At 38.9% G+C, this 17102-nt stretch overlaps 1 protein-coding gene across 2 annotated transcripts in view; it reads right to left on the bottom strand.

Annotated features, from left to right (window-relative positions):
- Positions 1-17102, bottom strand: part of STARD13 (StAR related lipid transfer domain containing 13) — a 75631-nt gene that overhangs the window by 47763 nt on the left and 10766 nt on the right. Inside the window, exon 1 of one of the 2 annotated variants that reach the window (XM_053456360.1) lies at positions 7440-7690. The exons of the other annotated variant lie outside the window; for it this stretch is intronic. Within the exon in view, the coding sequence (XP_053312335.1) occupies positions 7440-7605 (166 nt within the window). The 5' untranslated portion in view covers positions 7606-7690. Of the gene's footprint in view, positions 1-7439; positions 7691-17102 lie in introns of those variants that run through there. 2 annotated transcript variants of the gene reach the window in all.

Raw genomic sequence — 17102 nt, 5'->3', positions numbered from 1 at the left:
AATCATGCATAAAACAGCACTCTGCGAGTCACACAGAATGTGCAGTAAAAAAGAGGATTATGATGATAATATGGATATAAAAAGGTACTATATTACAGTCACATTATACCACGAATAACACAAATGAAAATTAAAAGTGTTTATTCGTTTATAACACATTCAGTTATGTCAGTTATGTGGCAATTCATCACTGGCCGTATCAGAGCGTGCTTGCACTCTCTTTGAATAGTAAATACCTTTGCATTATTCATTCACTCGCTGTAATACAGAACAGCTTTTAACAGAATATTAGTAAAGCAAATATGTGTGTAAGTTAACCATGGATCGCAGTATGTTCTCACAAGCACTTATATCTCACCGATTTGTAACAGCCTTAGAAAACAAATCTGTGTCTAGGTCTTAACCCTTTCCTTATTGGTTGTGGGCCATATGGAGGTATTGTCCAGGTATATCCAGAAACAGTGGTCCAAATGGCCACTGGGATGTACTAGTATGTCCTGGCTTTATTGCATCAGTAGGAAGCAGCTGACAAAAATATATTAAAGACATATATAGTGTGTATATAAATACGTATCTGGTGATAAATAAATACCACCACAATAGTATTATGTTTCGTGTATTGTACCAATACCACAGAAAAAAAGTAAAATATATACTAAAATAAAACTGTTGTTTCTTCTCATAATTCTTAAATAAAACAAGTCGTCTGACAGCCTAGATTCTTCTTTGTCAGTACCACTGAATTCTCTTAAAGAAGAGTTTATTTACATAGGTATGTAGAATACATAAAACGTTCATGTGCCAACTCCCATCAAGTTCAGCCGTTTCCAAACAAGAAGAATGCAAAAAAAAAAAAACAACAAATGAGAGTTGTCACAAACCGATGGAAAAAAACTTGATTCCAAAGGCAATCTGACCAGGATCAACATTACCTATGCTAAAGTTAACAATTATAATTGTGAATGCCGAGTTCACTAGAAAGACATTAAAATGAACTGAATCAGCGAAAACATCTCTTGGCCGGACATTCAACATCTTAACCGCAACGCATTAGAGCCAACGGCTCAAGAAGTGGAGGCAAGTGCAAAAACAAATTGATTTCTCCAATTCTATAAGAACAGTTTTATATCACTTAAGCACTATCATGATTTGAACGTAATAAGTATGTTTGTGAAATGACCCGATATGTAACATAAATCTGCACAGTGCTCCTTAATAGTGTAGATATAGTTTGTGGTATACTATCAAAAGAACACATTTTTTTTTGCATGTTTTATTACCACAGCACACACTTTTAGAAACAGAAGTAATACAATATGTCTGATCCCACAGCCAAAAAATAACTCATAACAACACAACTCATGTACACTAAAGTAGCCTAGTGTACATGAGTCCCCCAGTTTATTGGACACTTTAATGCATATGGTAGAGCAGAATGTGGTTTCTTATGACCTATGTGGTCGTTTATTGCTTAGGCCGTCTGTGAAGAATCTCGGTGGTTTAAAAGGCAGTGGAGTCTCACTGATTCAGCTCCGCGGTATATATATATGGACATCGTAGGATTAGCCAGGACTTGTAAAATCTAGGGTACATTGACAATATATGGCCATATAGTGTAACAAAATCACCAATATTTATGTTTAAAATGCATTCTTTTAAACCTTGCATGGCGATGGCATGGATGGGTTATGGCACTGTGCACCCAAGGGTACTGGTTACCCGCCACTGGGCAGCTGTCACCAGGGAAATAAGTGAAAAGTTAAGAATTTATTGTTTAGCTGAAAGATGGGCATTATGTCTATGTACACGTATACAATATTTTTAAAATGTTTCTCAAATTTTGGTAATAATGTAAACTAAATACTGCCATCCTAATTCCTCTTTCGTCTATAATAAAAATCCTGATGTGGTAGGGTTATGAATGCCGCTGCCAGATCAGTATTTTAAACAATTGCACTGCATGAGCTATAAAGGATATGTTTAATAATTAACTCATGCTCAGCTAGCCCGGTTATATAATTATGCCTCGTTAATAGAACAAACCCAGCCGCACCCCATCTGTCAGAGCCAAGGTAAGGCTGATATGGAAACGTTCACACGGGGAAGAATACTGGCATCCAAACACATTTTCCAGTTTGTGTCATTTTTTTTCAGAAACACTGTGCAAATTACAGCCTCCGAGATGAGTGGATTTATCTTGAGTGATTGGGAATTTAAAGTAGAAATAACCGGAGCTGTTGACGACCGAAGCCTGCAACGATGAGATTGTAGCAGATGCTGGAGCGGGAGGATCTGCACTTTTTCACACAAAAAAAACAGTGAAAACTGTAAGGCCCCTAAGACTTTTTCAAGAAACGGAATAAACATGTCAAAAAAGCAATGTAATGCAATGCAATGTCTTTATGGGGATTGCTCCACAAGGTCTGACCCATGGAACATCGCCAGGCCCTACTATGCCATAGGAGTCTTCGCTACCCAGCAAATATCTGCTTGTTGCTTGTAAAAATATAAGTGGTCCAGTTTCATTTGATTTGCCAGATCTGCTGCCCAGAACATCCCATTGAATGTTCCCGGCCCGTTGGTCATAGGGATAATAATGAAATAAGAGCTGGGGGTGGACAGTTACTCCTCTTTAACAACTGTTTTAATTACTGTGGGTGGATGTTGGCCATATTAAATCAACATTACCAGATGGAAGTCATAACATTGCTTCTAGGAACAGGCATTGTATATCCTTATGATGACCTGGAATAACTCCAGCACAAAGGGAAAACCTGTTTCCTTTAATTCATTCGTAGGGCTTAATTTTACTAAAACAGAGCACTAAAGAAAAATATAACTAAATCAGACATTTCCCAGATCATTTGTTTAAAATGGTAGTTTAGTTAAAAAAAAACCTAAGCAATCAAATGTTGTTTGCAGATGAAAAGAATCATGATATATATATATATATATATATATATACCGTATTGGCTCGGATATAGGCCGCCCCCGTATATAGGCCGCACCCTAAAAGTTTGGTACTTTTTTAAAGAAAAAGTTTTTTTCTTTAAAAAGCACCAAAAAAAACATGCTGCCACTCTGTCCCCCCCCCGAGATATGCTGCCACTGTCCTCCTCCTCCCCCCCGATATGCTACCACTGTCCTCCTCCCCCCCCCGATATGCTACCACTGTCCTCCCCCCCGAGATATGCTACCACTGTCCCCCCCCGAGATATGCTGCCACTGTCCTCCCCCCCCCCGAGATATGCTGCCACTGCCCTCCTCTGCCCTCCCCCCTCCTCGACCCACCGGAGCAGACTCCCGGGTGTCTTGCGGGGCCGGCGGGGGACATCTACGCAATACGCGTATGCAACTTCCGGTGCCGGTACCGGAAGTTGCATACGCGTATTGCGTAGATGTCTCCCGCCGGCCCCGCAAGACACCCGGGAGTCTGCTCCGGTAAGTCGGGGGTGGGCAGAGGTAAAACGCATCGTGCGGACGGTACGCACGATGCGCTTAGACAATCTCCCATGCCAGCACTCCCCCCGTGGGAAGTGCTGGCAGGGGAGGCTGTCTGAGCGTATCGGGGAGTAGGATGCAGGTCCCCTGCACCGCTGCGGGGGATCTGTATCCTAACCCCGCTGCCTGCCCGGCGCCCGGGACTGCATGTCCCGGGCGTCGGGCGCTAAACCCCGAATATAGGCCGCACCCCCACTTTAAAGACTTAAAGTGGGGGAAAAAAGTGCGGCCTATATTCGAGCCAATACGGTATATATATATATATATATATATATATATATATATATATATGTTATATTTACACCAATAATGAATCTCACCTAGAGTTTCTACAAGTCTCTTCCGGATAAATAATAATTATTATAGATCTTCACTGACAGCCCAACTATTGCTGATATCTTAGACTGTAAGGATGAATAGATGGAAGCTAAGCGACAGATTTTTTTCCATAATATATTTTTAGATTTTATTATCTTCTCCTCTGCTTACAAATACCGGTGGATAAGACCTTACTAGGATTGGAGATTGGCACGTAAAACCCCATGCGTCCATCACCTGTTTATATGGCCACACACTATAACCCCACTTTTTCAGCCACCTACATCATCAGGGACTGGCCCACCAGGCGTTTGTCCAATGTGCCCAACGGCCAGTCCAGACCTTCTGATACAAATGCATAAGAACGATCTGATTAGAAATCACGCATAACTGGTTTTTTTACTGGTAATAAATAGTATCTGATTGCTGCCAAACCCCTCATTTCCTGAGTTTTTACAACTTTGTTAAACTGTAGGACTAGATCTCTCGCGTGTTTCTAGTTAATATATCTAGATATACCATCTAGTTCCAATATTTCTTCTATACATTATTGCTTCCGATGTACTTTGCTTGGATAACTGGCTTAAGCATTTATAACTCTGCTCCCAGTTTGACAATGTGAACACTAATAATAAACACCTTAGGATGAGCAGAGGGTGAGACTAGCCCTCTTTTCATGTTTCCAAGGCAACCGAACGAATGGGATTTCCGAAAAGGAAAATCTTGGACAAATTTCATGGAATACGAAGACAGACAGATTTAGTTAAAGTTGACATTATTTTTCCACAAAAACTAATTTTCCATCGGCGCCAAAGTCTCGTTGCATTGTCTTAGTAACAAATGCAACAATGTATTTATGTTGCCATCTAGATTGCCGTGACTCACCTATGAAGTTGCTGTGCACAGTGCTCCGTAGTGTAAATGAGCCACTGGAGGAAACAGAGATCTCGCTTGTAACGAGCCCATTGTGCAGCAGGCCTCACAAGGTCTGCCCCCCCCCACCGCCGGACAACAGACTGCTGCAGAAATGAAGTTATAAAACTGCCTGTTGCAAACAACAGAATGGCACAGTCTCAATCACCTAGTCAGATCCTCTGACTAATAAAAGTCTGTAGATGAATGGACTTCATTAGCATAGCCATAAAGAATCATCATCGTTTTCTATGTTTTACAGGAGTATGATTCAATAACCTTAAGTAATCACAGATCAATGTTATTTTACTGGATATAACACATTGTATAGCACTTCATTTGGTTGTATTGTTGCCAATTCTGTATTTTTAGCCTATATATGTTTGCACTTAACGATCGGAACTCATTTCTTTGAGTGTTGGGCAAGGGGTCATCATTTGTCTAAAGGGAAACTGTAGTCTTAATGATTGTAGCCACATTTGGAAGGAGAGATGCTGCCCGGTGAATGGCTGCATTAAATGAAACCCTCTAGGGATAGAAAGCAGTGGCTATAACAAGCTCTGATTCACACAAAGAAGATGCTGGTAACATTTATGTGAATACCTGGGAACTTCGTTTCCTAGGGTAGGGGTTTGTTGAAGGGGCAGATCTAGCCTCAGGAAGCCTTTAGTGGGATGCGAGTGGGCAGAGAGGAGGCAGATAGTGGGCATGGCCAAACGCCACATCCCTGCCAGAAGAAACTGACCTGGGGGTTCCAGGTAATACCCAGACATGATGACTTCCCAGGCATGATTATGAAAGATCCAAATCCAGCAGCTCCATAAAAACAGCCAACGTTTTGACCTTGATAAGTCTTTCTAAGGTCTCTGTTATTATTTTGCCCATAACACTCGAATTAACGAGAAAGAACTTGCTAATACTACAGGTAGTTTGGAGAGTCTAGTGAAGCATGAAAAAAATACAATAAATTTTACAATATTTTAAAAAAAGTAGCTGTGTTTACATATCCGCTTCCTTTAATCGGGTCTAATGCCATGTGGAGCCAACAAAGAAGGCCCTCCTTGTCTCCTATTTCTGCTTGTTATCATTGGATTACAACTACTAGCATCCTCAGAAGAAGTAAAGCTAGAATATCATTGGCTTGAAATATGAAAAAACTGGTTGGAACACATTTCTAGGATATTTTGCTATTATACTTAAGGTCTATACCCTATAATTGAATTTGACAGCAATAATGTGAATATCATTCAAATGAAACAAATTAAAAACAAAGCAACATGACAATTGGAAGCCATATTTATTATTATCATTATTATCTTTTATTTATATAGCACCAATTTACACAGCGCTTCTTACAATACATATATTCAAGGGATATGACAAGACGTGAATTGACAGACTAACACAAACCGATACATTAGGTGGGGAGAGCCCTGCTCCCAATCTTACAATATTGCAACCTAAACCCAGTGGCATCACAAAGTATCAAATACAGTTATGACATCATTAGTTTATTACCCCATTCCTTTTTGTGCAAAAACATTCTAACCCTGCTGGCCTAGGCTTCTGCCTTCTACCAGCCCCATAAGAGATAACCAACAGGAACCGTGACCACATTTGGCATTAGGGCAGAAGTAGTGTTGAGTTTCAATAAGGTCGTGGCAAGCTGACAAACAGTTTATTTTTATGAACAACCTAGGTAAAGGTGTAGGTGGCAAAAATCACCTTCTTTCCCTGAAACTTAGCACGCATCATAAGTGCTCCTCAAGAAACTGTGGCCAAGTGGGCCACCTAAACTTCACTAAAACTCAGCGACAGCCCCAAAAACAGGTGACTTGAAAAATTTGGTTAAGAAATTCACTCCAGGGCAGAATGTTTTAAAACATTGCTAACTGCCTGAATCCATAACAAACAAGCAGAATACTTCATTTATTGTAATATCTGACATTTACTGACTCCAAACACTACTAACTGCTTGAATCCAAAAAGTTTTTATTTTTTTTTAAATTTCACATATTTTTTAAATACATTTTTTACAAATAATATGGTGTTTAAACAAATTTCCCTGCAAGTTTGAGTCTAGCACACGCATTACACTCGTACACGTTAGTTTAAAGCGTTACTAGTCCACACAGTGTTGGGTAAATGGAGGATCAGACTCTCAGCTTGTTTGCTATATTTTCTTACTTGTCATAAGCAAGTGGACAAGTGGAAAATTCCAGCCCTGTATTTATATCATTTAAACAGTCCGTACTTTAAAAACCATGATTCAAATTTGCCAGTTTTTTTTTTTAACATTTTTGTAATTTATGTAGAATTTAACCATAAAAAACAGCACCCAATTATGATTCTACTATAATAATTATATAATAAAAATCATGTAAAGTATAATATTTCTTCACCAAACGTATCAATTATTGTAAATTAAGAAATAATTAAATAATAAAAAAAAAATTATTGTTATGGGGCTGATAACCAACAAATGTATGAACAGACTACCTGCCTGCAGCAGCAAAATATATTTAAAAAATATTTTTCTAAAAAAAATTCCAGGCAATATTTTTGGAAAAAAAAAAAAAAAGATTATAATCATGTTAGCTGCATCTAACGAAAACGAATATGTTACACAGATTACAGGACACTGCTGAAAAACCGTATCGAAGTAGAATTTGAAATATTTGGAGACGACTGTCACTAGGTTAACTCACCTTGCTGGATTTTTAACAGGAGCTGTTGTCTTGCTAATATCCTGCTCATCCTATACGGGGACCTCCTCTTCTTATCAAAACATACATAGCATTCCTGGCCTTCAGGTGTCATAGAAATTAAACGTTTACAGCCTTGCGCTGGTGATGGGGGTTCCTGGCCCCACATATCTGCTAATGTCAAGATGCTACTTTGTTTCTCCAGCCTTTCCCTTCCAGGTTTCTGGTTGCTATAATGAAAGCTGATAACAGCAAGAGAAACTCAGAGGGGAAAGTCGTCAAGAGCAAGAGGAGTGCCAGCAGCTACAACTCAGGATTCCAAAGCGCTCACATGACACCGGGAGACCAATCAGGGCTGGCTAATGGTATAAAGTACACATAGTTAACGCAAAGTTTTTTTTTCCAGGCATGTGTAATCCTCCCAGTGCACAAATCCTAATGACATGCCTCCGAGCTGACTAAGCACTCAACATTTGTGAGCCCAAAAGACAAGTGTGAAGCACCTATTCGCAGCAGAATTCTGACCGGATAGCATTCCTCTCCCTGACTCTGCCATGCATGCTGTACAATCATATATATATATATATACTGTATGCAAAGTGACAAAATGTTGCAGAATCTTGTAATATCTTTTCTTATTGTACTAATGACAAGCTTTCAGAAATCTTTCCTTTATCAAGTCAAAAGAATTTCTGACAGCAAAGTAAAACATGCAGGTTAAGTCTCACAAGTATATGTCCTGATATTCAGGGGGATTAAAAAAAAGTGGTCAAAACAACAGGATAATGCAGATAATACACACACACATATATATATATATATATATATATATATATATATATATATATATATATATATATATATATATAAATATACACACACACAAATATAGGGGGAGTGTATATATATATATATATACACACAAATATAGGGGGAGTGTATATATATATATATATATACACACAAATATAGGGGGAGTGGGAAGGGGGAGAGCAGGAGTGAGTATCTACATTTAACAACATGAAGAAAGGGCAGGTTATAGAAAGCGTTGATAATATGCTATGAAACTCAAATCCACATTAAGTGCACTATTTTTGCAGTTATAAAAATGGGTAATTTTTGGTTTTGAATGTCTTTCTTTCTTGGAGTGTTTTTGAAATCTCCTTTCAGTATTTTCATTTTGAGGTCGTGTATGGAGTGACTTATATACACTCGCGCAAAACACTGTGTTGTAAGATAAATTAGGAAGAACATTTTTTTTTTTAAAATGTCCAATAAACAAAACATTACTAGAGTATATTTATAGGAAAAACCTCAGAATATTTAGATTTAAAAAATAAATAAATAAAAGCGCTCTGGTGCTATATTACAGCTAGGAGTAATATGTAGAAAAAATGATTTTTTAGTATGCTTTTGTATACTATTTATTTAACTATTTAACAAATCCTACCAAAAATACATATGCTTGCCTGTTTTTTTTTTTAAAGCACATATGTCCCATAAAAGCTTTGATGATGTAATTGGGAATATACCATGTTATCCTACACATAATTCTATACTGTTATGTTTGGATCTACACCTATGATACACCCGTATAGAGTACACTGATTCCAATACGCTTAGAGACATTTTTGGGGGCTGCTGGATGCCAATGGCTGTGGATTACTCTTAGTCTAGCCAATTTATGACCATAGTCCACCTACTTTTGGCCAGACTTGTCCATGTTCTGCCCACCATGACTTTTTATTGAATTTTGTGACCTGTTGAAAGCTTGTTATAATTACTTGAGCTATGCATTTAAAAGAATAATAGACATTATTCTGTTTTTATACATCTTACTATGATAGGTCTGTAGATCATCAGGCAGAAAAGATGGATATAGTTCTCAAAATGGGTATACGCTTCTTATTGCTTTTTATAATGTACGTCCAACGTCTGTACAGATTCCAAGGTTTTTTTTTTTTTTTTTAAATTAGTCTTTAAAGATAAACTGACCATCAGGGGACATTTTTGAGCAGTGGGTTCATTGCTCTGAGTCAGTGCTCATTTCCTTAAATCTGATTTTGTAACTTCCCTCCAAATGTTATTTTAACATGGTTTATGGAATAGGTCATTTATAATGTCTTTTGGGTTCCCCATTTAGTCTAAAAATACCAGACTTCACAAGTTGTCCTTGCCACAACCCATGTCCGCTTTGAAGTAGCTAATAGTTATTTATTCGGAACAAACATCAGCATACGCAATTATTTCACGTTTCCTACAGATGTGTTTGACATTGCATCAGATAAAAACTGCTGGAATAATACAGCTCTGACTTTTAAAACGACTCTTTATTTGTCCATCCAAAGGAAAACTCTAATAACTAGTAAAATGCCATCTAAAGCAGATTTTAAGGTAATTAAACTATATGTGTGTTTTTGCATGCTGGACTTTAAACTTAAAGTGAACCTTCTTAAAAAACATACATTAATCAAATTAACGTAACAAGCTGCCTATATGTTGTGTTAAAAAAACAGGTCAGCAAATATTTTTTAACAGGTTTATAAATTGTTAACATCCATTCAGATTAAAGAATTTTAAGCACTTAGCTGAAACCCACCACCCCTCTCCTGCCTTCTGCTTCAATTAAAAAAGTTTCTTACAAAGATTTAAAATTAGCAGCCAATAAACAGGAGCTTGATGGGAAGCAACATTTTCTTTTTTTGGCACAGGAAATTACTTGTGTATGTGATATATATATATCTTCAACAATGTCTATTTATGTTGTCGGCCCTACATATTAATATTTATCCTGTAGTGATGACAAAGTCATTTTAGTACATGTGCCTACTTCAAACTATGGATTATCTCTATCACTATATCTTTAGCAAATGAATGGACCTTTACTACTCCACTGTTGTTGGTATAGACTGCCACCATAATTGGGGTCCTAATGCATCCTTACATTATTTGGGGAAATATTTTCAATTCAATTTTCACTAAAATAAACTTGAAGTCCTTCCCGATTCGATGTCGTGCCAGCCAGAAAATAAATTACATTTCTGTGCCACTAAATTATTAAATGCATATTAAAATCCAGGCTTCCATGAAAGAACAAGAAACGGCAACAGAAGCTCCTTTATCCAGGTGTTTTTCTGAACCCAATGAAATTCGCTGCGTGTCACGCTTAGATAAAGTGTTCAGCGTTCGAAGAGTCAACACATTTTTTCATAGCTCCCAACAGTCCCAACTGACTGTTTCAACTGCTGTACTGACTGCTACCAACGATGTTTGCCTATGTGTAAAATGGATGAAGCCCACAAGTTATGTAAATGTGGGTGGTCCCACTTAAAGGGACATGCCAGGCTTTTTTTTTTTTGCACTTTAATACATTTGATGGCTGCATGGTCCCTTTAAATGCTTTAAAGTTTTTGAAGAACGTCCCCATATGCATTTGCCCCTTTGCATGCCCCCAGCTTTTTTCCATGCGGTCAATCGTGATATACTGGCATTCTCTCAGCTCCTGACAAGAATCGTCGGACCATGGAGGAGAATGAAAGCTGCAGGGCTACAGCTTCCACCTCAGTAAACTACCTCTCTAAGAAAGAGGACATGATGGTTGACAAAACAGCCAGAAATGAACTGGCATCCAGGGTTCCATGGCCGCTGTATAGAAAAGCCACATTACTCATGAAATAAGTATACATAACAGCAGGGAAATGATTCATTCTAGTACTACCATATACTTTTAATCTTAAAAGTTTCCTTCTTCAGTGACCCCCTCAACGCTACCAAATATTTTAATGAAGAATATCTGTCTAATATCCGTTTCACTGAAATCAGAGAGAGCTGAATTGTGCAACAGATCTATATTTTTACATACTGGATGGTAGCACAGATACAATCTCTGTTTCAAAAAACCAAGAATGTTGCCTCAGCTTAGTAATATCCACATAAGGAAAGCCGGAAGGTGCGCAAGTTCTCTTACACTTGACTTTTGCTCTGACTACACTTTTGCCAGTAACAACTGCAAAGGGCAGAACAGAGAACATATTTGGCAATTCCTTCAAGAAAACATAGCGAGGATGCTTTTGGAACAACTGTTTCTGCATAATTATAATATCTTGACATTTTTATCTACATTGATAATCTATCTTAGATGACATTCACTGACAATGTCCTGAATGACAAAAAGTCAAATGTCCTCAACGATGTTCTAAAGTCAAGCTAACCACACAATATAACAAAACAAAAAGTGATTGGATAGCTGAATACTTCAACCTTTCTTAATCATTTAATTAGGGTTGAACAGCATGTCCTTATGCTCTGTTCATGGGCTAAACTGGGAACAAACAGCTCAGTGTGTCTGATCTTTAAGTGGGAGTACAGTATTTGGTCACCACCACTCCCCATGTATAGTATGCCTACTCCCCGCCAAAGTTATTCCCACTCCCCATTCCATTTATAATGCGGGAAAAGCCTGGTCCAGTTTGCTTCTAAGTTCTTTTATTTAGTATCCCTTTTTAAAACAGCCATCTGTGGCCAGCTACGCTCTGACACCAAGCAATTTGTTGTATTATCCCTGGGCACCCAAGCAATAACATCCCACGGATGCCCTTTGCTCCACTCACCTTATGTTCTTGGATAAGGCCACTGATGAAATATCTTTATGACATATTATAGTCTTCAAGCTCATTGGCATGCACTGTTTTATAGTTTGGCAGAACACTGAGTCAGGTTTAATACTCAACTCACAATAGAATGTGTAGTAAATATGTCCAGATTGACATTATCTAGTGGGTCTTTATATATCCATAACTCTCAATAACACAGCTTTTGCCATCGGATCCATCAATGTTGTACAACCCCAAAATATTATCATGGAAAGAATCCACTCTGAGAGCATACCCTAACCCTCGGCTTAGGTCACATCATCTCATCTCATAGGCATATCGCATTAGATTGAAAAGGATTGAAAAGGTTGGGGTTCATCCAAGAGAATCAGGATATAGCACAAGGGCAGCACATTAGAAAAGATCATTTTCTATTTTTCTAAAAAGTTAAATTAACATATATTAAAACTATTATGACAATGATACATAAATCATTGCTTGGAGAAAAATTTCTTTGGAAATACCAAATATATATTTTTACAGTGGATATAAAAAGTCTACACACCCCTGTTAAAATGCCAGGTTCTTGTGATTTTAAAGAATGAGACAAAGATAAATCATGTCAGAACTGTTTCCACATTTAACCCCTTCAATCCCAGGGGTTTTTGGTACCTTAAGTCTCGGAGCAATTTTGCCATTTTTGCGCTATGTCGGTTCAGCGATGATTCTCTTTTCCTGTGAATAGTGTGTCCATTTAAACTATATAATGTTTTTTCAAGGAGAGATAGAGCTTTCTTTTGATACCATAAATTAGAAAAAACACCTAATTTGTCATAAATTTTCCCTATGAATCCTCCCAAAATTAGGTAAAGTGATGGAAAATCACCTCCAAGTTTATCAAGTCAGGTGTCCTGATTTCAGAAATACGTAATTTATATAGATTTTCCATACTTTCCCAGCACTTATAGGGAACATACTGTAAGGTGTACATTATTTGTAGAATTTTTAAGCTTATGGCTTAACGGGTTTGGGGGTTGTGAACAGGGGCAGGAGGGCTATACTGGGTAGATTTTGTGTTAGGGCAATGGGATGTAAGGTTTTTTTTTTTCTCTTTTATTATTATCTTTTTATTTATATGTTTTATTTTTTGTATTTTTTACATAGATATTTTTTTTTAAAAAAAAGAGGTCTTAGGGACCTCTTGAACATGTTATTAATGCCAGTGATGTCACAATGACATCACTCAGCTCACTTTATTTTTTTTTTTAGTTATTGTTTATTGTATTATTTTAGTGATTTTTTTTTTATAAATCACTAACCTTTTTTTTCTCTGTTTCGTTTTTCAGCATGGGAGGAGGGTGAGAAACATGGTTTCTCACTCTCCTCCCTGCGATCCCCCTGCATCTATCACATTGTGATCACAGTGTCTGTGCCTCAACCGGATATCCCTGCAGGGGAAGGGAATGCCCGATTGCGCGATCTGCATTAAAAAATGTTACAGTTTTCCGGCTTTCGTGCCGGAAGCTGTTAAATCAGATCTGGAAGCAGAAAGTCGGTGATGCCTGATTTCCCGTGCAGCAGCAGGGATGTGGCCCTGTCGCTGCAAGAAGCGCAGGACGTATCGGTACGTCCATAGGGGATTCTTGGGATGCGGTTTTTGGACGTACTGGTACGTTCATAGGGGACTGAAGGGGTTAATGTGACCTATAACGTGATCAATTAAATTGCAAAACAAGCTGAAATCTTTGAGGGGGAAGAAAAACTAAAAAAAACTCACAATAATCTGGTTGCACACCCTCTTACAACTGGGGCTGTGTTCAGAATTAACCAATCACATTCAAACTCATGTTAAATAGAAGTGATTACACACCTGGTATCATTTAAAGTGACTCTGATTAATCACAAATAAAGTTCAGCTGTTCTAGTAGGATGTACCTGACATTTGCTTTGTTGCATCTCAGAGCAAAGACCATGGTCCACAGAGAGCTTCGAGAGCATCAGCGGGATCTCATTGTTGAAAGTGATCAGTCAGGGAAAGGGTACAAAAGAATTTCTAAAGCATTAGATATACCATGGAACACAGTCCAAAAAAGTGCTCGGTTAACAAAGATTATGGTAAAATATTTACAGAATTTCTATTATATACATATCTTAATTGGTCCTTGATCTTGTCTTATATTTATGATACTACTACATCTATCCCATGCACAGTATGTTTACAATGTCTCATTGTATTAACCTTCTCCATGTTTCTTGGAAGGCCATTTAATTTATCCCACCTGAAATACTTTTTCTTCTACATTATATGTAAGCTTCTGACACATTCAATTTAGGTTATGACCTCTTACAAATCTCCACTTACAATAAACTTTCTTTGTACTTTGTTAACCCCATTAATGTACTAAAAGGTTTCTATCATGTAAATAACTCATTTAAAAAACATGTAAACCAAATACTAAAATACAAGCTTACTGATAAGAGGTCCCATTGAACAATGTTGCAATCAGTTTTAGAAGGCAAAGACTAAAACAAAATGTTCTCATAATTATCTGTACATCAGCTTCCACTGTATCTGTGAATGCTATGTTCAATAGCATCAAAAATGTATTATGTATTCAGACAAGTGAACTGTCACCACAGCTACATTCTTCTGGCCACACACATGTTCTACCTGTAGAGCAAGAACAGGACTGGGGTATTAAGTGGGCCTTGATACTTATTCACTGCCGGTGGCCCATAGATCATAACCAGCCTCGCAAATAGCAGCACAGTCTAGATGTCAAACTGTAGCTTGCAGCCCCCCGCTGCGCACTACATTGTTATATCAGTGACAGTGGGTGGGAGAGGTTTTTTGTACAGTGTGCCCAATGGCCAGTAGCGTATATATATATATATATATATATATATATATATATATATGTATGTGTGTATGTATCAGAGAGAGTGAGAAAGAGAGAGAGAGTATATGTGTGTATGTGTGTGTGAGATAGGATACAATCACCTTGTTTCAGGACTCTACAAAGTCTTGGAATGAGACTGTCTGGGCTGAGACCCCATAGCTCTGACTGAGATGTAGCGTAGTCAACAGTCAAAAAACTTAATAGGCAGAATATATAGGAAGTAAAAATGGCAATTTATGGGTTAGATTTATAATAATAATGTCTGTATAGTAATAGCTGTCTTGACACTAGTATACCCCAGCCAACACCCCATTGTGAATGAATGTCCCCACGCCCTTGCAAATGCCCCCAGCCAGCCCCACGTTGTGTATGTATGCCACCCAGTCAGCCCCCCCCTTTAGTATCATGTCAGATTGCACCCAGATTGAATACACAGTACCTGCCTAGCACCCAGACTGGAAGCATAGGACTTCCCTGTGGCATCTTTGCCTCCCTGTGCCATGCTCCCCCCCCACTTACACATCCATGCTATCACACACATTTTCATTCATTTACTCACCAATATACATCACTCATTCACAGATACTCATTCATTCCTTCATCCACAGATACTCATTTGCATTAGGGCTGCAACAACTAATCGATAAAATCGATAATAATCGATAATGAAATTCGTTGGCAACGAATTTCATTATCGATTAGTTGAATCGATTATTATCGATTATAAAATGAGGGTTTTTTCAGAGCAAACGCTCTGAAAAATCCCCCTCATTATATAATCCGTTTAGTCTGACTCACCGTCTCACAGCAGCAGCTCCTACTTACTCCCCCTCCCTGTAATCACTGTGACAACTGGCCCCGCCCCTTCCTTCTCCAGGCCAGAACCACATGGCTGTGACACTCATCTAACTGTAAGTATATGTATATATATATATATATATATATATATATATATATATATATATATATATATATATATATATATGTATGTGTTTGTATATATGTATGTAATATATATATATATATATATATATATATATATATATATATATTTGGGCTACTGAAAGTTAGGGGAGGTGGGGGTTAATTTAGGGGCAGTTATGGTTAATTGGGTGTTTAGGGTTAATTTAGGGCCAGTTATGTTAATAGGGTGTTTAGGGTTAATTTAGGAGCAGCTGTGGTTAATGGGGTGTTTGGGATTAATTTGAGGCAGTTGTGGTTAATGGTGTGTTTAGGGTTAATTTAGGGGATGCTGTGGTTGATGGGGTCTTTAGGGTTAATTTAGGGGATGCTGTGGTTAAGGGTTAATTTAGGGGCAGTTATGGTTAATGGGGAGTTTAGGGTTAATTTAGGGGAATCTAAATCCTGGGGGCAGTGAAGTGACATATCTGGGGGTATAAGGCATATACAGTATATAAGGCATATGTGGGGAGGGCAGTGTGGCATGTCTGGGGAGGACGGAGTGGTGTATCAGGGTGTATAAGGCATATCTGGGGGTAGAGTGGCATATCTGGGGGTAGAGAAGTGGCATGTCTGGGAGGCAGGGTGGCATGTCTGGGGAGGATGGAGTGGGGTATCGGGATATAAGGCGTATCAGGCACAGTGGCAGATGTGGGAGGCAGCGTGGAGTGGCAGATGTGGGAGGCAGCGTGGCATATGTGGGAGGCATTGTGGAGTGGCAGATGTGGGAGGCAGCATGGCGTGGCATATGTGGGGAGGGCAGGGTGGCATGTCTGGGGAGGATGGAGTGGTGTTTCAGGGGGTATAAGGCGTATCAGGCACAGTGGCATGTGGGGGGTAGAGTGGAGTGGCAGATGTGGGAGGCAGCGTGGCGTGGCAGATGTGGGAGGCAGCGTGGAGTGGTATATGTGGGAGGCAGCGTGGAGTGGTATATGTGGGAGGCAGCGTGGAGTGGCATATGTGGGAGGCAGCGTGGTGTGGTATATGTGGGAGGCAGCGTGGTGTGGCATATGTGGGAGGCAGTGTGGCGTGGCAGATGTGGGAGGCAGCGTGGAGTGGTATATGTGGGAGGCAGCGTGGAGTGGCATATGTGGGAGGCAGCGTGGAGTGGCATATGTGGGAGGCAGCGTGGAGTGGCATATGTGGGAGGCAGCGTGGAGTGGCATATGTGGGAGGCAGCGTGGCGTGGCATATGCGGGAGGCAGCGTGGCGTG

The sequence above is a fragment of the Spea bombifrons genome, chromosome 2 (genome assembly GCF_027358695.1).
Source record: "Spea bombifrons isolate aSpeBom1 chromosome 2, aSpeBom1.2.pri, whole genome shotgun sequence".
Classification (NCBI taxonomy): Eukaryota; Metazoa; Chordata; class Amphibia; order Anura; family Pelobatidae; genus Spea; species Spea bombifrons.
Note: the sequence above shows the minus strand (reverse complement) of the source record. Positions and strands in the feature narration are given on the sequence as shown.